The 24,928-nt window shown below is 35.5% G+C and overlaps 2 protein-coding genes and 1 long non-coding RNA gene across 6 annotated transcripts; all 3 read right to left on the bottom strand.

Annotated features, from left to right (window-relative positions):
* Window positions 1-17: 17 nt before the first annotated feature.
* On the bottom strand, window positions 18-17,589 carry LOC145237746 (general vesicular transport factor p115-like). 4 transcript variants are annotated; one of them, XM_080100724.1, is made up of 22 exons: window positions 17,469-17,589; window positions 17,104-17,190; window positions 15,009-15,147; window positions 14,152-14,213; window positions 11,976-12,111; window positions 11,766-11,821; window positions 9,759-9,956; window positions 9,548-9,646; window positions 9,347-9,487; window positions 8,615-8,802; window positions 8,500-8,555; window positions 7,161-7,369; window positions 4,598-4,708; window positions 4,404-4,522; window positions 3,993-4,174; window positions 3,812-3,930; window positions 2,471-2,609; window positions 2,300-2,406; window positions 1,186-1,257; window positions 1,057-1,122; window positions 708-923; window positions 18-397 (listed from the first exon to the last, which is right to left on the bottom strand). In XM_080100724.1, the coding sequence occupies exons 1-22, from the start codon at window positions 17,529-17,531 to the stop codon at window positions 323-325; spliced, it is 2,640 nt and encodes an 879-aa protein (XP_079956850.1). In that variant the 5' UTR covers window positions 17,532-17,589; the 3' UTR covers window positions 18-322. The 4 variants fall into 4 exon arrangements, with proteins under 4 accessions (XP_079956850.1, XP_079956851.1, XP_079956852.1 ...); XM_080100725.1 differs by having other exon boundaries at window positions 2,300-2,403; XM_080100726.1 differs by lacking the exon at window positions 1,057-1,122.
* Window positions 5,636-7,154, bottom strand: LOC145237751 (uncharacterized). Its single transcript, XR_013862023.1, has 2 exons — window positions 6,919-7,154; window positions 5,636-6,816 (listed from the first exon to the last, which is right to left on the bottom strand). It is a non-coding gene; the product is annotated as an uncharacterized LOC145237751 (long non-coding RNA).
* On the bottom strand, window positions 17,571-20,176 carry LOC145237747 (DNA helicase MCM9-like). Its single transcript, XM_080100729.1, has one exon. The coding sequence runs from the start codon at window positions 20,061-20,063 to the stop codon at window positions 17,676-17,678; it is 2,388 nt and encodes a 795-aa protein (XP_079956855.1). The 5' UTR covers window positions 20,064-20,176; the 3' UTR covers window positions 17,571-17,675.
* Between the last annotated feature and the right edge of the window lie 4,752 nt (window positions 20,177-24,928).

Raw genomic sequence — 24,928 nt, 5'->3', positions numbered from 1 at the left:
GAACACAAAGTCGTAACTGAATTGGCCAAAACTGGTTTTTGTATTCACTAGGTGTGACGTTTTTGGGCTAAAACAATGTAAAATTGACTTGTATACACATTGCTTCGACTTCTTATCAATACAACATTGTTAACTGTTGTCTTCCTGTGCATAAAAACTACATGAAAAAGTTGCAAGCATACAAAGAGAGAGAAAGAGAGAAACTGTCCAGGACAACATGCTAGTTTCTTTACATTTAAATGTAATATTGCACATTTATGCACATTAAGCAGCTGACTGTTCTAGCACCCAAAATCAACAACATAATAAACACACATTGCCATTATTGATCAGAAGGAGAGTTTTCATCATCTACAACCTCGTCTTCACCAATACTGTCTGTTTCATCATCAGAAACCTGCAGTGCAAAATAAATCTGAAAGTGACTTCCCCACATACATGTAATTTATGATAAACACCCCTATGTATAAATTACCCACACCATTTGCTAAGCCTGAAATTTGTGCCAAACCTCAGGACAGGGGGGCAAAACTACTAAACCCTTTGCAACTGGCAACATCATTGTAACATTGAGCCAATGAAAAAATCAGTTCATTATTTCAAAATTAGTTGCCATTGTCTTTTTAGGTTTCTAAATTTTTACGGCACAATAAAATAACTTTTTTACATGGCTGAAATCATTCAACCTTATCAGTATTTAGCATTACCTCTTCACCCAAATTTGCAAGTTTTTGCTTATAATCTTTTAGTTTTGTTTCCTGGTCTGACAGTAAAATCAATAAATCTTCTTGTTCTTTTCGGATTGCATCACAAATTAAAATCTGTTCCTGAATTTTGGCAGTGTTCAAAACCTCAGATTCAGTCAGCCTTCTTACTGATTCTTGACATTCTTCGACCTCTTTTGTTAACTTTTTGTTTTCATCCTAAACACAAGCCTTTGATTTTTTGCTTTTAAAAAATCTTCACACAATAGGCTAATCAGTTGAAACTAATGGGAACTTTTACGGGAATTTATATCAAATAGGGCATAGAAACAAGTAAGAACCTATTTAGTACCTCTAACTCTTTGTAGTGCTTCAAGTCAAAGCTTTCATTTTCTTCCGAAACACCATTTTCCATACACTTTCACATAAAATGTTGTAAATTTACCTTATTTGTTGGTGAAATGCAAAAAATGTAACTTACATCATCCTTAATTTTGTCTTGCATTGGACTGTGTTCATTTGCAATGGCCACATATTTTTCAACTTCATTTTCCTGTTGAAACAAAAGGCATATAACAGATCTGAATGTAGTACTTCAACAAAAGTAAGCAATAAGATTAAATTTGAGGGTTACACTAAAGCAGTGGTCTTCAACATGTGGGTCGCCTAAACTTTTTCTGGGGTCGCTATAAATTCAATTTACTGGGTGTTTAAATTTACCACCAAAAAGTGATACAGTTTTGTTCTTGTTCGCAACCTTTGCTCATGTTTTGCTGTACAGCTGTCACACTCTAATTATTGTGATGCAATTATCTATATAAAATACAAGTTGTCCAACCCATTGTTACGTGATAGATTGGCCAACCTAAATCAAATTTTTTGGTTCTAACATTTGCACGTAATAATGCACGCTGAATGCTAATATTTAAAGTCTACTTGAATATAACTCCAGCATATTTACATGAAAATAGTTTCAGGTTTGGCATTACTTCAACATTTTTTCTCCCTATCGGAAAAAAATGGGACCACATGTAAATGCTGGTTTAATTTTCTTTTAAATTGGGGTCGTATTTAAAAAAGGTTGAGGATCACTGCAGTAAAGGTTATGGAATTGAAAAATGGTAAACAGTAAAGGGGGTGGAAAGTGAGAAATTAATGTGGCCTGTTGCGGTGGATTTTGGTTTTGGCCTGCTGAATGTGAAATATTTCTGCACTCTGCATTATAAGGTTTGTAGCAAAACAAGTTGGGCGACAAGGTGAAATACAACAATTGACAACAACAAAGACATGGTGTTGCAAACAAACTAATCAAACTTCAAACACAATGACCAAACATTTGTCCCAAAAAACAATAACATTTTGTCCCAAAAAAGTATTTTTTAGAACATTAACTACCACAACTGTACAGTTCACCACCATAACTAACATCCTCTTTTTTATATTACACCACAGAAACTTCTCATTTGTGGTGAATTAACAAACAACTTTTTACTATCCACGTCAGATATCTATTTAGCTGTGAACAAAATAAGGTGTAAAATCAAAATTTGTTCATTACCAGAATAGTTGCATAAATAAAAACAAAACATGATCACCAGTTCTTTAATCCGTTTAGCGTTTGATGCTAGCTCTTCAGATTTTTTGTTATTTTCTGCTAATAAATCTTGAATTTGCTTCATAGTCGATGAAGAATCATCACCTGCTAAACTTACAACTAACTTCATATCCCACTGGGCCCCAAAACATTGATCAATACAAATACAAACCTTGTGTTAATTTCATCAAATTGTATTGATCTTTAAGTTGCTGGACTTGAGAATCTCTGTCTTTTAACAGGCTTTCAGTTTCTTGGACATCTTTTTCAAGTTTGGCACACTTTGATTGTAACTTTGCCACCTTGGAGTCCTGTAAAACTGATAATAGTTCTACAAATGGAATATGTACCAAGAAAGGTGGCTTTTATATATATTTCTATTTTACATATTCCTATTTACCGATTTGCTATACACACCATTTGACCTACTAACATAAGTGTTTTTACAAGCACACATGTTTGCGCAAGCTGGTTAAAGTACAAAAAAGGACAAATAAGTTAAAAGCACCAACCCGAACTGAAAAAGGTTTCGTTCATAGTCTTTTTACATCATTATATAATTCTCATACATTTACAAACACAGAAGAATGGTAAAATACTCCCAATCCTCTTTAATCTCTAGCTTTGCCCTCAATATAGATGTCTGGACCATATTGTAAAACTTTTCTAAGAAAACACAAACAGTATGACCAACACTGACAAATTAAGAAGCGATTTTGCCACAAATTGTTTTTCACTTAACTTTGTTTCACAAAACACATACCATTGACCTATAAAGGAACTACACTGTGACAAAAAATCATTCTTAACTGTATTGTGCTATACCTACAAGTTGACCTTCAATTACCCCTTGTTGTACAGCAGCCAAGCTGACAACGACCATTTATTGCAGCATTTAAAAAATGTCTAGATCATCTTTGGACTTTTTGTTAATCAACAATGTTTTGCCTTGCATGTAAGAAACCCAAGCATCATTTATAGAGTTTCACTCCTGTCAAAGTTATGAAACCTTCACATTAAAAATGTGCAAGCTAACTTAATACACCCAGATAGCATTGCTACACAACTACATAACATCTAATCACAAAAAATACTGCCAATTAAAACATCTGTTCATATGTGAAGCAGTGACCCCCCGCTACGCATTAAACCACAACAATTATAAACCAGTGAATCACTTCGTTTGGACTTGTATCTGTCTGACTGTCCAGTGTACAGTGTACACATAATATGGGCTATAAAGGTAACACTGAATTGATTGGGCTAAAATTCCAAACAACAAACCAGCAACAAACCACTGTTTAAAACACATTAGGCTTGCATTCCTGTCCTAATGGGCGGGAAAACCTAAAAATGAATATTTCAGGTAAGGGAGCCATAAAAAAAACAGAACAAAAAACGACTCCATTTAAAGAAAGGGCATCCCTAGTGACTAATGAAGCTGGTAGGCACATACACCTTGATTTTACCTTTCCACATGGGGCACTTAAAAAGTTACATTAAACAAATGCACCTGCTCCCTAATCAGTGTTTTGTATTCTGTGATGATGGAATCATGAGCTTTCATAGCAGCTTTAACTTCTTCTTCCTTTTTAATATCTTCCAGGTTTGAAACAGTTTTTGTTATTTTGTCTGTTAAAATATAAAAAAAATCGAAACTTTGTGTCGTTTTGTTAAACAAATTTGTCAGTTACCTTCCAACGCCTTAAACAATTTTGCAAATGAATAATCAAACAAGAGATTTCTGGGGGTATCAGATGTTGGCTGGTGTTTTTGCAATGCCTTGGCATACAGATCATGCTGAGAAACACATCCCAAAGTGTCACAAAAGTTTTCCACCCCAACACGTGCATCTACCAACTCAATCAATGATTCCCTAACATAATACAAATATAAGATTGTGTTTCCTTTAATGAAAACTAGAACTGTGGCTTTCCTATATATTTCCGTTTAATATGTATAATCTATATCATATTTATTAATTTGCTATACACACCGTTGACCTACACACATGAATGGGTCCCCACACACCTTTCATGGGAATTGAATAAGGTACAAAGATGTTGGGGACCCATAAAAATTACGGAAACCATAATTTGGCCTACTTCGAGTAGTGTGTAATTGATCCATCATTATCCAGAATGCAGATCCCCAGTAACAATGCACACACTCCATTTACAAGCAAATCTCTATCATTTCCACTTACTGCAAGTTGACTTAACAGCTATTTATTATTGTTAAGGATACAAATAAGGTAATCCATGTGAAAAAGTTACACTGTAAGACATATAAAGGATACAAATGGTACAGTTGACTCATCATCAAGAAAGTGTGAAATTGCAATAGGACAATTAGATAGCCAGCAACACAACAAGTTTAATAATCCAATTCTTGTTTGCAGGTGAGTTGTCTAAAATAAAGCAATTCATCATTTCCATTATCTTTGTAAACTACAGCACCTGAAAATGATCAGCAGATGGAAACCGGGAAGCAACCTTTTATCAAAGTGGAAAAAGTTTTGTAATTATAAAGCTGACTTAGCACATATTGCACATACACTACTTTGAAATGTTTATGACTTATTCCCTTTTTTACATTGGAACTCATATTGGCCAATGTATAACCTTTGTTTGTTTGTGCAGGCAGAAACGTACAGGTCCCCCAAAAAGCGCAACAAATGACACTTGGCATAATACAATGGCATATTCTATAAACTGCCAATTTTCATCCAATTCAGAAACTGGATCAAAGGGTAAGAATAGCATTAATGCCCACGCTGGCCCAGGTGGGCCCCAGAGAAAGCTTTCCACAAAAGGAGAGTCGTTATATTTAACATGCATTCATCCCTTTACAAGCATACATACATCAGTCTCAATTTATGAAGCTACAGTCTTATTTGAACCATGTATCAGTAACCTATATCTTGCAGCTGCAGTTTTGTTGTCATAGAGAAGTGACAAAGTCTGGACAAAGTTTTTACGAAAACCAATTATTTTTTGTCAATCGGATAATGGGTAATAATCACAGCTGATTGTACCACCGGCTTACCCAAGCAAAGTTAAGTTGTAAATAGTTTTTATGTTATGATTTTATTCAACAAAGACAGAGCTTAATTTTTTAAAACAATGTACAGTATTAGCAAAGCCAAGGTTAATGTTAAATCCATTGTCCAAAACACTAGAAGGGTGGCTTAGCACTTTTTGTCGTTACACATACCTTATAACCTATTTTAAAACATTAATATATTTCCTCTAGTAATTCTTTTCTTATTATTGAAATCTCCTTTCAAGTAAAACGACTGCGACGATTCAGGGTCATTAAAATCAGATCAAGAAAATCTGTCGCTATATTTTATTTGTTTTATCAAAACAAATGCATTTCGCTATAAAAAGCATCATCAGTGTCTAAAAACAAAATAAAAAGCGGGATAAAAGCAAAAAATACAAACAACACGCAACCCCAGAATAACCGCAAAAAGTCTTTCCTCTGTCTTACAGGACTGCAAATGCAGACCGGCAGGTATGGCGCTGATAGAAACCACGAAAAAAAGGCGAGGAAAAGATATATTTCCTCTACTAAATTTTTAATTGGGTCCCATATTAGCCACCGTCTTTTATAACCTTAGTTGTTTGAACAGGCAGAAACTCATGGGTCCCCACGCATGCAAAGTTTAAAATAATGTATTACAAGAGATAACCAGAAAGTCAGGTGTTGTAAGGTAAACCACAGTGATCGGCACTGGGCTTAAATAATAGTACTATGTAGAGTACAAACTATACAAATCAGATTCAACCCAGATATTGTTTAAAGTATGTCCTATTTAACAGTCTTTTTGAAGAAAAGAAGGAGAAAAAGTGGTATAACGAGGTAAAAGAAAAAAATAGCACCTATGAATAGTAAATTCTACAAGCTGTCCAATTTTCATTCAATTTAAACATTGTTACACAAGAGTCACCCATTTTAGGGACCAGTTGGTTAAATTGTGGTGCTACAGGGCAAAATACAACAATTGAGGACTTAAAATAGTATGTTCAATAAACTTTGCAAATATTATTTAATTGCGACATTTTTTAAAAAAGTACTTATTTTAGGGCGCTGGCAGGGTAAATGTTGGAGCTATAGCATGGGTGGGCAACCTTTGTCACCGTGGGGCCAAATACAATTGCGATGATTAGATCGCGGGCCGCACCTTTATATAACACAAGGTGATTTTACTTCGTTGCATACAAAAATGCCTTACACAGGTAAAATTCACATTTGATTCTAGCAGCATATTGTCAGGTCGCAGAAAAATAGCATCAGGCGCATTAATCTGCTCAAAAAAATATAATAAATGGACTTGTTTGCCAGTACATTTGAAATCCAAGTGTCTCTGCGGGCCGAACAACTCAAATCAAAGGCTGCATGTGGCCCGCCAGCCGCAGGTTGCCCACCCCTGAGCTATAAGGTAAAAAACGACAATCAACATTTATAAATGGCATACTCCACATGCTATCCAATTTTCTGCCAATTCCGACACTGTTTAAAAACAAAAAAATCCATTTTAGGGGGCTAGCGGGGTATATGCTGGGTTTATCATGACAAACAAAGTGGGATGCACATCTACATAACTATATCTACCATCTGTGTAAGTTTCATCCAAATCCATCAAACATTTGATGACAAGTCCGACAAACTTTGGGAAGAAAAACAAACAAACAATTCGAGTGGAACTTCAGGGAAGGGGACCCATAAATACTGAGTGAAATCAATTACCCCTTGCAGCAAGGACCCATAATCAACCAAACATTTTATGTTTTTACTTCCTATGTGATGGTTCATATATGTAATTGCATGAAAGAATGTTTTCAAATATACATCACCTGTTGAATAATGCTTGTAAGCTGCCTCAATAATGTAACTGGTGTGTTGCCAGGTGCAGTTGCAAGTTGCACACGAAGTAGCTGACACTTTGCTGGTTCATTTGAGTGCAAAGCATGTGACAATGCAGTAGCAGCCAACCAGTTGGAAAGTGTATCGGATTGTGCAAACAAACCCCCACATAGTAGTTGCCCTGATGATACATCATGAGCTATAAAAATAAACACAAAAAATGATCATTTAGACCTTTTCCCAAATTATTATTGTGAAAGTTTTTTGTAGAATGATCGCATAGCAAATGTTAATTAAGAGTTTTTGTGTGGTTCTAAAATTATTTAATGATGGAATATATTTGGAGGGGTGAGTAGTTTTGCAACTGTAGGGTTTAACATAGTAAAGCATACCTAACAATACAATTCATGTTTGACTAGATGTCCAAATTTATACCATGGGCATACGCACCAATTAGAGGCAGAGAAATAAAACATTCTACTTCTAATAAAAAATACATAGAAACAAAAATTAAAAACCTATCCCCTTTCAACTGGTGGCCCCCGATGACTTTTTTGGTGAATGTTAATTATATTTGGTGTACTGCAAATAGTTTTAGTACAAAAACAGCTTATCAAAGTTATTGAGGATTTATTGTTAGCCGCCAGCTGTTTCATATCACTCCACGAAATTCCGTATTAAAGGAATATATTTGGACTGGTCAACGATAGTCATTTGATAGAACTGGTGGTCCATAACCTAAAACAAGAACCCCTGCCTAAAGCAAGGGTGGGCAACCTTCGGCCCTTCATTAAAGCTTGTGCGGCCCGCGGAGACGCTTGGATTTCAAAAGTACTGGCAAACGAGTCCAATTATTACATATTTTTGAGCTGATTAATGCGCCTGATGCTAGTTTTTTGCGATCAGGCAAAATGTGGCTAGAATCAAATACGAATTATACTTGTAGTTAAGCAGATTTGGTAAGAAACAAAGCAAAATCACTTTGTGTTATGCACATGTGCGGCCCGCGATCCAATTTTGAAATTTATAATTGGCCCTACCGTAACAAAGGTTGCCCACCCCTGGCCTAAAGGAAAACCATAACTGGTTAGTTCAGTGATGTTACCACCTGTACGAAATGGCAACAGGTAAAAAGTTTCTCTGATTTGATCAAAAGTGCAAAAATTATCAAACAGGCCCTTAATCTTATTACGTAAAGTGAAAAACACATTTAAAGCAATATGGTATTTGTAGATATTTACACATTTTGAATTAAAATAAGAATTAAATTGACGAAGAGAACAAACATAGTGCTTTGCATTTAGAAGTAAAAATACAAGCTCAACTCACGTTCTAAAGATGAGGGAAGGAGAGTATCTATTATCTGAGATTGCCCTGTTGCATTCCTTTGAATACAATTTGGTGAAACAATAGTTTTAATTTTTTCACATTTTAACACACATACTTATGCAAAAAACATTGAAAGCAATATAAAACAGCGCATCGCAGAAAAAAGGGTTGTTGTGAGTTTACCATGGACATCAACAAAACCACCAGAGCTGATCTCGGGGGTTCCCATGGAGCCATTACATTGGCAAATACATGTTGGTTTTCTGTTGACCCTCTCAACACTTCTGACACTGTATTTATAATCTATACACGAAAAAAATATTTTGGACATGTTTCTGAAAACCTATTTACCTAGCTATGTAACCTAGTTAACTTTTAATTATTTTGTTTAACATACCTATTTAACTATTAATAAAATTTAATAGAATGGTCACTTTCCCACATTTGCAATATATATCTATATGCTTCACATCGTGTCATGTGTAGGGTGTAACCCAAGTTTCTGGATCAATAATGTGAGTTTAAATGCACATCTGATTACATTTTGGGCCTGTGGGTAAACCTTATGGTCAATTAGGTTCATGTGTAAATTAAAGTGCAACCACCTTTTGTTGACCAATACAGGGGATATCGGTTGCTTCAAAAAGACAAGACAACAGACCAAAAATGTGTTTAGGAAAAGGAAACTAACAACATGCAAGTATGTACATATAACACAACAATGCCCAATCGCAGGTTAAATTCATTGTCAGACTACTAAGACAATTTATGTTGCTTTCAAACAAAACAATCTGCCTTTTTTGCTCTAAATGAAGGATGTCATTCTTGAATAAACAGCATTCTTTACCTCAGTAAGCACATCAGTTGGAACACCAGTTGCCATCAACAAGTCTGAAAGCTTTGCCAACAGGTTGCACTGCTGCATTGCCAGTTGACAAGACTGAAGGAAATTTGAAGGGTTTGATGGTGATACAAGTGTTCTTATAACCTGTCATGCACAAATCAATAATACCACTTAATAAGTGCCATTTTTTAAAATCAGCATTACCTTTAGCATCAAGTGAATATTTGCATTTTTCTGGGCTGACCAAGAACTTTCAGGTGATATATCAAAAAAGGGTGACAATCTTTGGATCAGGGTGCCTTCCTACAGAGATCATAGTTATTTTTATAAATCTGAGTTCCCATATGAGCTATATACTACAAGAAAAAATAGCACTTTTTAAGTGCCCTAGTTTTAATAATGGCCAGAAACGTACTTTAAAAAACTGTTGATTTGAAGAATTATTTTTCAAAAGATGAAGAAGTAACATGAGACAGTCTTCAACAACAACTCCTCCATCACAAAATCCCTCTTCATTGATAACTGCAAATATTGCTTCAAAACCATTTTCAAATGCTACAATTTTTTGAATGTTTGCATTTCCCCGGGTAAGTTCAATCAATGCCAATAGCGCCTATAAACATGTAACATGACTGTTGGTTGGCTTTACCCACATTGTAAGTTAAGATACACTAGAAAATTAAATAAAATTTCAAAAGATACCTTTTCCCATTATTATACTAAACATACATTTCAGATGATTCTGATTAATAATCTTATTCTGATTAAAATTCTATCATAACAATAATCTTAAATTGATTGTATGTTGTAGTTGCTCTGCACCTGTTCACCATACTTCGCACACTTGCTTATACCTCGCTTCTGCGCACCTTTTTGTCTATCAGTTTTATGCACTTGTTTCACACCTTTTTATCATTCCTTCACATGAATCAAGTGTATATAAAGGGGTTTAACTGATGTGGCCTTCATATCACTGATGATGGCATGAGCATTTGCCGAAATGTTTGAAATATAAAGCATCTCACTTTTTATGTCTATTTGGGCCATTATTTTCGCCATTATTTTCACCATTAAACTTATGAGCACATCCATATATAGTGCTTTAAAATCTTAAATTTTATAAAAAAAAAAAAAAAAAATGAAATGCATACAATAAAAAATGCAAACAATTCACTTTTTTATCCAAGTGATAAGCTTTTCGACATTTATTGTTTTTCTAACTGACGAATATGCACAGGTGCAAGAAACCTGTATTGTGCAATATTTATGTGATTTTTAATGTTGTTCAGTGAAACACAAATTATTGACCCTTGGACATGGAGTACCTTTGATGGGTATGTTTCATGTGCAAGTAATAACATATGCAACCCCGAAAACTCAAAACACATACCACTGTTCAAAAAAACATACAACTGCATAGCAATGAAATACTGTATATCACTGGTCTTCAACCTGTGGGTCGCGACCCCAAGTGTGGTCGCCTAAATTTTTTCTGGGGTCGCTATAAATTTAATTTATTACAGTTTAAATTTACTGCCAAGAAACGATACATTTTTGTTCTAGTTGGCAACTTTTGCAGTACAGCTTGGAACCTCGTGTCACAATCTAATCATTGTGATGCAATACAAGCAATTTGTCCAACCCATTGCTACGTGATAGAGCCCCATGAATTACATATTGTGTCCAAAATAATACAGCGGGTACAGGGAAAAATATATAATTTTACTGATTTCTGCAAACTGGTGAGCTTTAACGCGAATTAGATCAGCCAAATAAATAACACTTTTGGGTTCTATCAGTTGAGCGTAATGGTGCACGCTGAATGCTAATATTTAAAGTCCACTTAAAAATTAAGCGGGCAAATTTACATGAAAATAATTTCAGTTTCGGCATTACTGGACTTTCTCCCTATCGGAAAAAACGGGTCGCATATAAATGCTGATTTACTTTTCCTTTAAACTGGGGTCGCCTTTAAAAAAGGTTGAAGACCACTGCTGTATATAGTAGCAGAGTAGCAAAATTCACCATACATTTCTGGCCATAACCTTCACTGTTTAATAAACTCACCCATTTTAGGGGGCTAGTGGGGTAAAAGTTAAGGCTACAGGGTTGAACACAACAATCGACACATATAAATAGCATACTCCATAAGCTATCCAAGTTTCAGCCAATTCCGAAACTGTTTAAAAGCTCACCCATTTTAGGGGGCAAGTGGGGTAAATGTTGGGGCTATCGAGTCACACAAAACAAATGGCACATCTACATAACTATATCTACCATCTGTGAAACTTTCATCCAAAAGTGACCCATATCAATATGATCAAAAATGTCACATTACCCCTCTGAGAGTAAATACCCATTTAAAAATCACACTCTCTAGGCTCAAGCAGAAGACCACCAAAACACTTCAATGTTACATTACCTCATTACGAATTACTTCTCTGTTTTCAGACAAAAGATCCATAATTCTTGAAATTCCTAAAATAAACAGGTCTCATTAAAATAACTAATATTTGCTTAAAAAAGACCCACTTTATCAAAACATTTAAAGATTTGCCCACAATAAACCATGACCTATGCTTGTAATACACAGTGATGCAAAAATATTTGTATGTTATTATTTGCAACTCACCCATTGGTTGTACTAGAATGGTCTGTTGAACAACCGATGGCTTTCCTCGAAGCAATGATGTCAACAGTCGAATTGCTGACCATCTCACAGTAAAGTCATATCTTTCAATCATTTCAAGAACAAGCATAATATTTTCCTACAAGTAAACTAGAAATGTGACTTTTAAGTTTGCAATTCAGATACTCTATGTTTTATTTATTGGTTTTTATATACATCATTTGCCTTACTTGACTGAAATACATATTTGATACTACTTATTTTAAGTGGCTCCACCCAAGACATATTGTTTCTACAAGCAGAACATAATGGCTCCAAAAATGTCAATGGTATTAATAGGGTGCAATCATTTTAATGTTTGGGACAACAAACAGGCTTCTTGTTTACATATCCACATCATTAGCATGTTTAAGTACTAAATGAAAACAAACTTGAAAGTGGCTTAGCATATTTTAACATTCCATGTACACTATAACCTATTTTAAAATGTTAAACGTTGATACATTCTACTAGCCACAGTAATTTCTGCAAGCAGAAGGTTTTTTAGGTGTTACGGGAGTGTAGCTTGCGTTTTTTCGCAAAAACCTGGATTCACAACTTTATATTTTGTTCATCTGGTTTTGTTTACAAAAAAAATCTGTGCATCGACCAATTGGTGGACAGTAAACAAAAATCTCATTAAGTTTACTAGTGGTGTTTTATTGTTATTTTAGTCAATATTATTATTCTGAATAAAATATGATTCGATCAAATTAGTTGATGGAATCATCTGCAAGAAGTGCTACGCGTGGCAGTACATTGCGGCTAAGTGGTACGAGATTGTAAAAAGGTTGGGAACCCATGGGCTACAGGGTTAAACACAACAATTGACATCTAAATATAGCATGTTGTACAAGATTTCATTTAATTCTGCCACTGTTTAAAAAAACACCAATTTTAGGGGGCCAATGAGGTAACTGATGGGGTTCTACATTTAAACATGTAACAACAATGAACCAATCAACAGTCATGTTTTGTTCCAATCAGCCAATGTTTAAAAGTTTGAACACTAGTGGTGTTTTAAGCAACAACCAGTAAAACATCTGATGTCATAAGGCATCTGATGTTAACAATACCCAAACTGCCATGTACAAAAACGTCCATCAAGCAATGCACAAACACAAGTAACATATTGCTGGCTGCCTTTTAACACTATTGCACCACAGAAACCTTTCATTAGTGATGTCTAGAAACATACAAAAACTTTCAACACTTTAGGCGCTAGTGAGGTAAATACTGGTTATCAAGACAAATAAAGCAGATGGCACATCTACATAACTATATCTACCATTTGTAAAAATTTCATCCAAATCCATCAAACATTTTTATGGCAAAAGCGGGTGGAAAGCGTTGGGATGCTATCGAGTCAAACGAAAAAGGTTGTACATTTACTAGCTGTAAAAGTTTCATCCAAAACACAAAAAGATTTCATGCCAAATGTGCATGAACACACTCCAATGAAGAAAAAAAGAGTTAAACCAACATGTGTTCACTTCAGGAAAGCATATTCAAATAGCATCCTCTATGTATATTAATATTTGCTTTCTCTCTCTTTTGTTGTCAGATTGGTGTTGGCATAGATGTATTTAAAAAGGTATTGGTAACTTAAAATGGACTTACTATTGTATAAGACAGCAGGGTAGGAAAATTTAAACTGCACAACTTCTAAAATATGTGTAGATTTTAAGTAGTTTAAACAAGTCATTCATGACCAAAATGTGGAAAATACCCTGTGTTAAAAAAATGTAAAAACAAGTTTAACAACCAATGTGTCCCCTTTAAGGAAAAAGACCCATCATAATGGTAACAGGGTTCCCGCACAATTTTGGTTTATAAATTCCATGACTTTTCCTTTTCAAGAAAAAAAAAACGAATTTCCGTAACCATAATCGAAAAAAATCGAGCAATTCCCACAGTAAAACTAGAAAAGAGGCTTTGGTATATGTAGCCAATTTACCATACTTGCAACAAATGTACAAACATTATGTAATTTGAAATTCCTATCTCTATCTGGCATTTGCAGGTGCCAAATTCCATTCTTTTTCAAGGACTTTAAAAGTTAGCATTTTTTAAAACTTTTCCAGGCCTTAAAAATACAAATTTAAATTCCATAACGTTTCCAGGTTTTTCCAAAACTTACCACAGTATCAATAAACTTCTCAATAAAAGACATTGCAAACTCAGACTGGATGATGGTGTCGCCTAAAAGTGCAAACATTAATACTATTTAAAAAGTCTGTACACATTCATAAAAGGGCATTGTAGCTATCCACCTCAATCAACACACAGTATAACAACAAGAGTGGCCTTCTTATATATTTCTAATGCCTTGAAATATGTAAGAAATATGTTTGTACACATATGATATGGTTGCAATTTATTTATTTTATCAAAATTAGATTTCGTCCCCATGTTTACACATTGGTTGCTGCAGCAGATACTTATTGGTCATTCCTCCTAAGATGTGTACTTGGTAACTATATAACTAGGATAACATAATTAAAATAAGTTTCAACTAAAAAATATCAACAAAATTATGCCTGGCAGCAACAGTTTATCCACACAATTTTTTATATCCAAATGCTTTTTTAAAAAAAACGGTCACTCCGTTGTCAGGAAACTAACATTAGCTTTTACAGCAAAATTAAATGTTTCTCTGGAGTGATTTATGTTTCGCTTTTATTGTGACATTTTTTTCAACATTCATATGCAAGACACATTTCTGTGAAAAAACGTTTTGCAATTAAAATAAGTGAATTCAGCCTTATTTGCATTAACCAAACTTGTAATAATTCATTGAGGAACTGTGTACATGGTTTCTCTGACACACAGTTCATCTCATCATACCTTACTGTTTAAATAGTCAACCAAATAGCAATGGGTGAAACTACTAAACATCCAAGCAAAGTAACAAGTACAAAAACTTAGAAGTGAAACTTTTGTAACTGATCGTTTTCCTATCGTGTTTTGCAAATCTATTAAACAAACAACAACAACCTTCTTCATCATCTTCCACTGTAGTCAAGTTTATTAATGTTTCCAGAGAATATGAGCAAATATCCTCATCAGAAGCATCTGATCTTAAAAGTTGCAATATATGTGGCAACGCCTGGGATCCAACTTCCAGTCTAAATTTCTGTCAAGTATGCACATAAATTTCACTTTTATTTTATAAATTAAACTTTTAAGTTTTTGAAGTCATTTATCCAATTTATTGGTCTTTATTCACCACAGTGTGGGTCCCCACACTCGTGTTTGTGCGGATTTGCAGTAAACATACTTTCCATATTACTCTGTATTTTTTGCTATTTTTGCCATTGCATATATATAAACTACACAAGCAAGCTTGCGTAAAAAAATCTATAAATCGACAACACCATTTCACATCATAAGTTATAAACAACAAACTCTTTTTTCGCGTCTGGGTGAAAACAAAACGCAAAACAATAAAAGGTTGTCCGCAATTTCACGGTTTCATTTACGTTAGAGTGTTGCATTGTGTTAATGTATGTTACAAGTTCATCGCCACAGGATGTGTCTAGCGCCGATTCGACATAAAAAGCAAAAAGGGTAATATATGGTGGCACAAAAAAAAAAGTTAAACTATCATGATCAACAGACTGAGTTAAAAAAATGTATTTAACGCGGAAGTATAAATTAATTCTGACCAATCAAAAGCCTACAATTGTATACTGTGAAGCAAGCCTGTTTATCACCCGCTGTGCATTGAGCTGTAAATCATTGAATCACTCCCCTGGGACCAGAGTGATATAGTGTTAAACTCCATCAGAAGATTTAGTAAACGTTTTACCACATATATGGATGACCACTTGATAAATTTGGCTAAAATTTTAGACAACAACTGAGTAACCCACTGTTCAACATTTCAGTACATCAGGGCATGTATTTCTGGCCTAAAACTAAAACCTATTATTTCGGGGTTTAAGGGGTGAATCCAATAAAAAGTTAGAAAATTCTTTAGAACACCTTACATTGCACCAACCAACAAAGCATGACTTTTAAAATCCTAGATTATGTACTTTACTCATTAAAGCCGATTTGAAAATTTTACGTTTGGGGGGCCTGTGGGTGAACCGCTGGGTCATTCAGGGTAAAACCTAAGGAGCTAGTGGGGTAAATAAGGGTGAAACACAACAATCAACACCTAAAACTGGCAAGTGAACAAACTGTCCAAATTTTATCCAAATTTGACATTGTTTAAAAAATTAAACCATTTTAGGAAGCTAGCAGGGTAAATAATGGCAAACGAAATGGAGTGCACATCTACATAACTATATCTACCATCTGTGAAAATTTCATTCAAATCCATCAAACATTTCATGCCAAAAGTGCATGGACAAACTTCACAGCGAGAAAAAATAATAAAATCAGAAAAAACAAACTAAGTGAAATCAAGATGCATCCCTTCAGGGAAGGGGATCCATAACAATTATTTTAATCAACTTGATCTTAATTTCTGTGTAAACACCCAAAAATATTAAGTGATAGAAGACAATGTTATCACTTCAAAAACAGCGTCACTAATGTTTGCATAGATTTTACTCTTTTTTCTAAAAAACAAATATTTTGGGGGTCACAATGCACCAACAAAAAAATATAAAACTTTTAAATAATGTCAGCAGAGCTGTTTTTTTTAAAAAACTTCAGGAGGACCAAATTTGGATAAAAACGGATAAATACCTAAGATGTGAGCAAATTTCAACAAGTTTAAAGTACTCTTCCTTGATCAAACGTGTGAAACAAACCAGCGTTCGACAGAAAAAAAGGACAAAAAAATATGTGTCCCCTTCTGATCCTAGTAATGACGAAGTGATTTAATTTTTGGAGGGAAAGAATGGAAGCTTGTTTGTTGCTATAAATGAACTTTCTAACAACCTTATTTCAGCTGAAAAGTGCAAATTGGCAACTTTATATGTTGACAACTGAACATCTGTACATCACAAGATATATAGTTGCCATCAACAAAATATTACTGAAGTGCAATTGTATATTAAGCAACTTCGTTGTTTCTGCTCTTATCATTTAATTTGTGTATGAGTCAATGGTTAGTGGGGTAACAGATGTACTACACCTTTGACAAAGACTTCAAAGCTCGCACAGAGTCACGGCGATCTTCCAGTAAAGTGGATGAAGAAATTCTATCACAGAGTCTAGCAACCTTCAAAGTAACAAAGAGCAAAATGGGTCAACTGGGCTAAAAACATACAATGCACAACTTCGGAAAACAATGGATAGAACAAACAATACTAATGAACTAATGCCAGACAGAAAACAAAAGAAACATTAAACAGAAACAATTAGTAGCACATTATTAAATCAATCAAATGTGAACTTATGCTAAATATTTAAACATACAGTATCTGGCCAAGTTAACCAAATACATTCAATGTTACTGCTACATGTCAATCACCAATTTTACCAACAATTTAACCTTACTGTTTCAGTGCCAGTGGGCTGTGCTTCCTCATTTCCTTTAACAAATGATTTAAAATAATTCATTACTTTATTGATTTTAATATTTTTGGCACCTATTACCCCCTGGAACAGAAAACCAAAAATACATGTAAAAATTTGAACAAAAAAAATTAGTGGCTAATGTTTAAAGGTTTCAAAACAATACTAAAAAAATGATCAGATTTCCTTCTATAGTTCAAAATCAGTGCAAATATCTCCAATAACAGTAGAATCAAGTTTAAAAACATCTGATATTGAAGGTTTCTCTTTCTGTTGTGTTTTAACTTTTTCAAGACTGCATATTTTTGAATTTATACTGCTGCAAAAAAATGCAGTATTGCTAGAGCAATGTGGCTCTTCCTGCGAGAAGGCAGCACCCTGAATACAAAAAATATTTTCAGCTAAATCATCTGCGACATTGATTTCTGAAGCAGTTTTCTTAATTAAACAACCATTTTCATTTTCTAGGATCGGAATATCATTAAACAAATTGGGTGAAGACACATCAGTTTGAAGCGGTTCTTGCCACTGTACTTGACAATCCGGTATCGGACAATTCTTATTAGGGTCACTGGAAGCATCTTCTGTATTCTGATCATTGTTTCCCCACTCTATTCGAGCAACCAAGTGGTCTAACTTCAAACAATGTAAAACTAGCTTGGCATGTTTTTTAAACTCTGCTTCAGGGTCATCAGGAAAACAGGAATGTAAAATGCTGCCTGTTGGAAGAAGTGAACAACCTTCCATGGATGATTCCATAACTGTAACAGCTGCAATAGCGTCATGGATGGTCACAACATCCCGAAACATGATGCGTGCATGTGCTTCTGACAGCCGTATTAGACTTTCCAAAAGTCTGATAGTAGTTCGAGCTTTGTTACGAAAATCAGACTGTCTGTGTGAGTGGTAATAAGCCTGTAAAACCTGGTCAGCTTCAATGCTAACTGTAGGTTGTAATTGGCGAATTAGCCCAAAATATGCCTGCATTTGTTCCAAGTCCCACAGTCTATTTTCATCAAGGTCTTGTGCCATGCCTTCATCATGAAGCAAGTAATTGCAAACTACATCGTCCCAAACTGTGTTTTTTGTGTCCAATAATACCAGAACTATATCAAATCTGCTTAACAAAGGACTTGCAATAGCAATGTTCATAGAAACACTGGACATTTCATCGTATTTACCCAGCTTTGGATTTGTAGCTGCAAGAATACTAGTTCTTGTATGCAATTTACTCACAAGGCCTGCTTTGGCAACACTTATAGTCTGTTGTTCCATTGCTTCATGAATTGCAGCTCTATCATGGTCTTTAATAGAAGAGAATTCATCTATGCAACAAATTCCACCATCCGCCAACACCAACGCACCAGCCTCCAATGACCAATGAGGGCCATCTCTTATTGCACTAACAGTAAGACCAGCAGCACTTGAGCCAATCCCAGTTGTAATTACTGAGCGAGGGGTAATTTTTGCAACATATTTTAAAAACTGTGACTTTCCTGTACCTGGATCACCAACAAGTAGTAAATGACACTCGCCTCGGACAGATGAACCGGAAGAACTGGTGCGTTGCACACCACCAGCCAGCACCAGTGCTACTGCCAGTTTAACAACATATAAACCATACAACTGAGGACAAAGTGAAGCTAAAATATGATTTCGTGCTACCATTGTGTTCTGGCCATGAGCAGCCCAGAAGCATTCAAATTCCCCATGCAGGTCAATGGAGTTTATTTCCTTGCCAAGAACACTTTTTTCATTCCACACCTCAAGATTGTTTGCTATCAATGTCATTTCAATATCACAAAACTTTCCAACTACCAAAGGATTCCAGCGACAAACAACATGACCCAATACTACAACATCATCGCCAGCTTTACAACTATCCACCAAATCATCCTCTAAAACAACAGTTATGCACCGAGGAATGGTTCCCATTGACAATTTTCGAACTTGTTCCTGAATTTTTACTTCCTGATAGTCCTTGCATTTTCTATTCACACCACTATTTTTGGTAACCACCACAAACTTTTTTGATCTGCAGTCAGGGTCAACTGGACATTGATTTGGTACCAATGGATGGTGATGAAGTTGGAAGTCAGACTGTAAAGTAAACACATTAGAACACTTTGCACACATGTACTCTCTTTCATATTCCAGTATTTTCACTGAATTGGTTCTAATGACTGTTCCTTCCACAGCTAAAAAGCACCCAACATCCTTTGATTTTGGAATTCGTTCTCTCCATAGCTCTGGACAAAGTGGTAATTTTGTTAATCGGGCATGCACATTCGTTTTTAGTACCATGTGATTTTTTAACATGTGTCCATTGTATATGTCCTGCATTACATCAACCAACACTTTATCAAATGAAGCCAAAGTTTCCTCAGGTCGAAAAAACAGTGAATCAGCCAAAACACCATGCTGTTTTAATAGGTCTGAAGCATTGACATAAATAGAATAATGTAAACCAACTTCTTCCTCCAAAAGAACTCGAATAATGTCAGAAACATGACATGAATTTAAATATTTACTAAATGCCCAAATTAAAGAGTTTTCTTCCAATCCTCCATTGTGCATTTTTTTAAGCTGGCAAATCAGTTGTCGACAGTTTAATTTATTAAAATCCAAGTCACACTACACCTATGACCTACTTACCCAACAACAGTTAATATTGCAACATTTACTCCTGTAAGGTATAAGTTTAAAACAAGTCTTGGTGTCTTTTTTTGCTAATTAACGAGTATCAAGCAAACCTAAACATGTTTATATTTTATACTGCCAAAAAATCAAGCTTAGAGATTATTCTAGATCAGTGCTCTTCAACCTTTTTAGTGGCATGGAACCGTCAACGTGTTTTGCCAAACTTTGCGGATACCCCATTGTCCCCATAAAACAATTTCAACCAATGCAATAGGCTATACCAAAGAAAAACATGCATTTTTACCTAACACACCCCAAGCACAAAATATAAGTTGACTTCAATTAAACGATTCGCTGAAACGCATTGCCACGTTACTTGTAACCGTCGTTTCTACATTACCTCGCAATTTTGCCAGAGTGTATTAAGGCTGTATTTATTACAACACAATTGATCAATGGTGCAACCCAGATTGGAAAGAATGGCCTGCGCGGAGGATTTATCCTCCGCGCAATATTTTGGATTTCCACTTGTAATCCGCGCAAATTTAGGCTTTTTACGTGTAATCCGCGCAAAAAAATGTTGTCCGCGCAACTTAGCACAGCTTTCGTAGGTAACTATAATAAACTTTCTTTAAAATTTTATATTTTCGTTGCACAATGAAGTTCTATGTCGTCACAAGCTTTATTTCGCTAACAATCCACGTAAATCAGTCAAGCATATCGAAACTTACCGATCGTCACGCTTGAAATAACATTTCTATTTTGCTAACGTAGTCGTTGAAAGTACATTTATCTGTATTTTTAGGACGTAGTTTGACCAATAAAGTGACTGTCGGCTGGGCTAGTTACATAAAATAATGTTTTCTGTATGACAAGTAATTAAAATCAGTTAAGAGCAGTTTGGCAATCATAAACTATCGCGATAAAATAAATCAGTAAAATGTTTGAATCGTTATGAAAAAGAAAAATTGTAGAATCTAGCAGAACCGCTGCGTGCGCAATAGAGCAAAACTGAAGATTCGTCGTGTTTTTTACTTTATTTAGTTGTTCTTTTTGTCGGCTGGATAGTCTTGCAGGCGTTACATACAAATTGCGTTCATCGTTAAATCCACCTGTCAATCAAAAGTCTATCAATCCGCGCAGAAAATTGTAATTCCGCGCAAAATCCGCGTAATTATTTTGACGAAAAAAATATCCTCCGCGCAAAAATAAAACTTTCCAATCTGGGGTGCAACCAATATTAACTACTAGATTGTACGGGTGAGCATTGCTGTTAGCAACAATGATATTGTTATGATTCATATTTGTACAACAAAGCACTGCGAACCCCTGAGCAACCCCAAAAGATCACGGAACCCCTGTAAGGTTACTACGGAACCCTAGGGTTCCGCGAAACCCCGGTTGAAGAGCCCCGTTCTAGATCGAGAGTGAGTGGATAGGAAAGCTTGAGTATATAAGTGAAAAAAAATACAATGATAAAACCAACAACACAATTATAAAACAATAATCATTGGAGTGTTTCAGTGTAGCACCTCTCTACTAGAAAACAAGGTATTTTTACCATTTTCCTAATAAAGGCCAAAGCAGTAAGCACCAACATTCCAGATTAACCAACTCAAAAGACATACAACGAACTCGTTTTCAGCAGTTTTGTCAATACTTCCAAGTATTATACTTCTCATGGGTTCTTAAACTTCTTATCCTATCTCGGTCGCTTGTGTTTCCCTGAGTAAGAAACTTAAGTGGCACTGCTCCAACCCAGTGGTTCGGATGGGTTGAACTAAATTGAAGTCACCAATTGCCTAAACCGAAAAAAAATCAAATAAGAAATGATCAATGGACTTGCAATAAAACAGGCAGCTTGACGGCGGACTTATTGTGAGCATAACGCATAAAGGACCATTATCATTTCGCCGAAATCCAAAATGAAAAAACGAAATGAAACTTTACGCATGAATAGCACGAGCCGCCCCTGATTCAAACTACCATTTGTCTCTGATGAAGACGCCCCTAATGAAACGTTTGTAGAGTTAAGTTTATAGAGCTCTTTTGGCATATGTAATTTTATTCCGACGTTTCGACGTGCTGAACGCTGCACTGTACTAGTCGCATTCAGTGTTATGTAGGCTACCCTGATGAAGACGACCTGTAGCTATAGGACGTCGAAACGTCGGAATAAAATTACATTTGCCAGAAGAGCTCTACAAACTTGATATTAAATCTACATTTTTGTGTATGTGTTTTATCGTTGTATATAAGTTGAAAGTTATTGGAAAAAATAACGTATTGGATTTTATCAAAACTTTTATTTTCCTTGCAAATAAATCCTGCTCTTATGTTTGACCGGTTTGACACTGCACGGTGACCATCATGACTTGTTGAATGTGGCAGTTAAGGGTCAAAAATTTCCCCGTGGTGTCGCCACGCAACAGTATGGTTGTCATAACGCAGTGGTTCTCAACTCGTTTCGGGCCATGGACCACCGGCCCAGTAAAAATAATATCGTGGACCATTTATTTTTGAAGCAAGAATAAAGTTCGCATAGGCTACGAAACGACCATTTGGGCGTATTTTTTTCTTCTTTTAAACCGATTTTAAGAAGTGATATAGGTACTATTATTAACAGCTAGCATTTTAATACTCTTTCAATATATAATATGCCCTCGATCATCTCTAGTTTATCAAGAAATTTGGTGGACGTCCTGTGGACCACCCAAAAAGTCATCATGGACCCAGTGGCGTAGCAGCCACTTGGCGGTTCTGGCTCTGCGCCAGGGGCGGCAGGCTGCAAGAGGGCGGCAAAATGACTTAAAGGTATACTTTTGGATAAAAGTCAATATTTAAAAAAAAACGTTTTTTGTTCTCATAAAAAAGGAAATTTTATCAGGATTCTGAATCTGTAAGCCTTATTTCATAATTCAAATTATTTATTTGCCAAAACTCAATTCAAGTGTGAAGCTGTAATTCAAAAATAAACATAGCAATAATCCGTATCCCAGTGATGCACAACATGTTTACCACCTTCAATGGCATGTTGAACGTTGTTAAACGCAAAACTTGACTAAATATTACAGAAAACAGTAGTAAAAGTATTTTTACCAAGTGTGGAGCTGTATTTCTTGATTAAACTTAGCAATAATACGTATATGCAGTGATGTTCAACATGTTCACCGGCATGTTGAGGTTCTCAACATGGATGTGCATAATGTGCACCGGGTGGCGTGTTTGCGCCACGACCTCTGTTGCTTCAGGGGCACCCCCAGTCGTAAAGCGCACAGAACATGGTTGTCTCTTTTACAAACACAAGTCCCTTGAGGAAAAAAATAACTCAAACAGCTAGATTCAACCATTTCCAACAGGTTTTCGCTGGAGCGAGAAACTGATCTTTGTTTTTCTGGTGAACTCAGTATCAGTGAGGTTGTGGTATGAGAAGGTGTTGCTCTTTGTGTTGGGTATTTTTCGAGCTAGAAAAAGCTTTACTCGTCATTATATTTTACTAGGCAAACACTTGGCTTAGTGAAACAGTAGTCTAATTGCTCATTAACAGATACTTTTGACTCTATTACTATAGCATAGCTTACCAATACTGTTGTGAATAACTGCAAAAATAAAATGCCAAAAAAGTAAAAGATCTGCACTTAGAGGAGTTCCATCTCGGAAAAGAGAAAGAGCTGATGACAGTGCTGTTACTCCTACACGTAGTGCTGTATTTTGCCTAATATATTTGTACTCCATTTTGTGTCTTTTATTTTTGGCCTTAACGCTGAGACAGTGAGGCTTCTTTCTCGAGCAATATAGAACTTCTGAGACGCGGCACATTGTTTGTAATTATTTTTATTGAAAAGATTGCTTGAACATGAAACTATTTCAAAATTTGCTGCAGTCTACTTAAGGCGGCATTTTCAACGAAAGCCAGGGGCGGCAGCATATGCTCCTACGCCACTGCATGGACCACCAGTTGAGAACCACTGTCATAACGGCACAAACGTGCGCAAATTTAGACGCCTAAATTTCGCATTAAAAATCAAGTAAAAATGGATTATTCTAAATGGCCAACATACTGATTAAAATCTGAGTTAAATAGAAGATGTGCCAAATCAACTGACAAGAAAGAGGATTTAATTTTAAGGTGCGTTGTATTTCTGTATTTTTGTGCAATCTTGTTTTTTCTCTGTATAACTACTTGTACACAAACTTCAGGTTTATGATAGGAATGAAACTTCACCTGTGCTGTGAGCTTTAGAGAGAATGTAGGTAGGCTACATGCTTCACTGAAAAAAATGTTTTATATAATGTTAAAATAAAACTTGAAAACAGTGGAGAAATTGTAAATTCAGAATGTGAATGTGCAGCAGGAAGAGGGCCTGTTGCTACATGCAAACATCTAGCAGTCATAACTCTTATGGTTTCCAAATTTCACATCACAGGAGAGCTATCTGTTAAGAAAAGTTGTACAGATCAGCTACAAACGTTTCACCACCCTGCAAAACAATTATTTACTCACTTTATTTATTATGTAGCGGTCACGTGCTTTTAAACCACCATTTTGATACTTTGGTTTGGCTAAGCATAAAGTAATGGAAATTTTTAACTTTGCAATCATGACTTTTTGTTCCATGGAAATTATATGCTGCTTTTGCGACATATGGTAGCCTATCGTTGTGTTCTCATGATTCAGTAACTGTTGAAGCACATATTCAGTGTCGTTGTTACATGTTCCCGTCTTCCTCATATGTTCCAACAGCCTGACCATAAGACAGGCTGTTGCGTAAACCGGGTGTTTCGAAATAGCTGTGCAATCC

The sequence above is a fragment of the Phallusia mammillata genome, chromosome 7 (assembly GCF_965637545.1).
Source record: "Phallusia mammillata chromosome 7, kaPhaMamm4.hap1.1, whole genome shotgun sequence".
Taxonomy (NCBI): Eukaryota; Metazoa; Chordata; class Ascidiacea; order Phlebobranchia; family Ascidiidae; genus Phallusia; species Phallusia mammillata.
The sequence above is the reverse complement of the archived record's forward strand: the minus strand, read 5'-3'. Positions and strand labels throughout refer to the sequence as shown.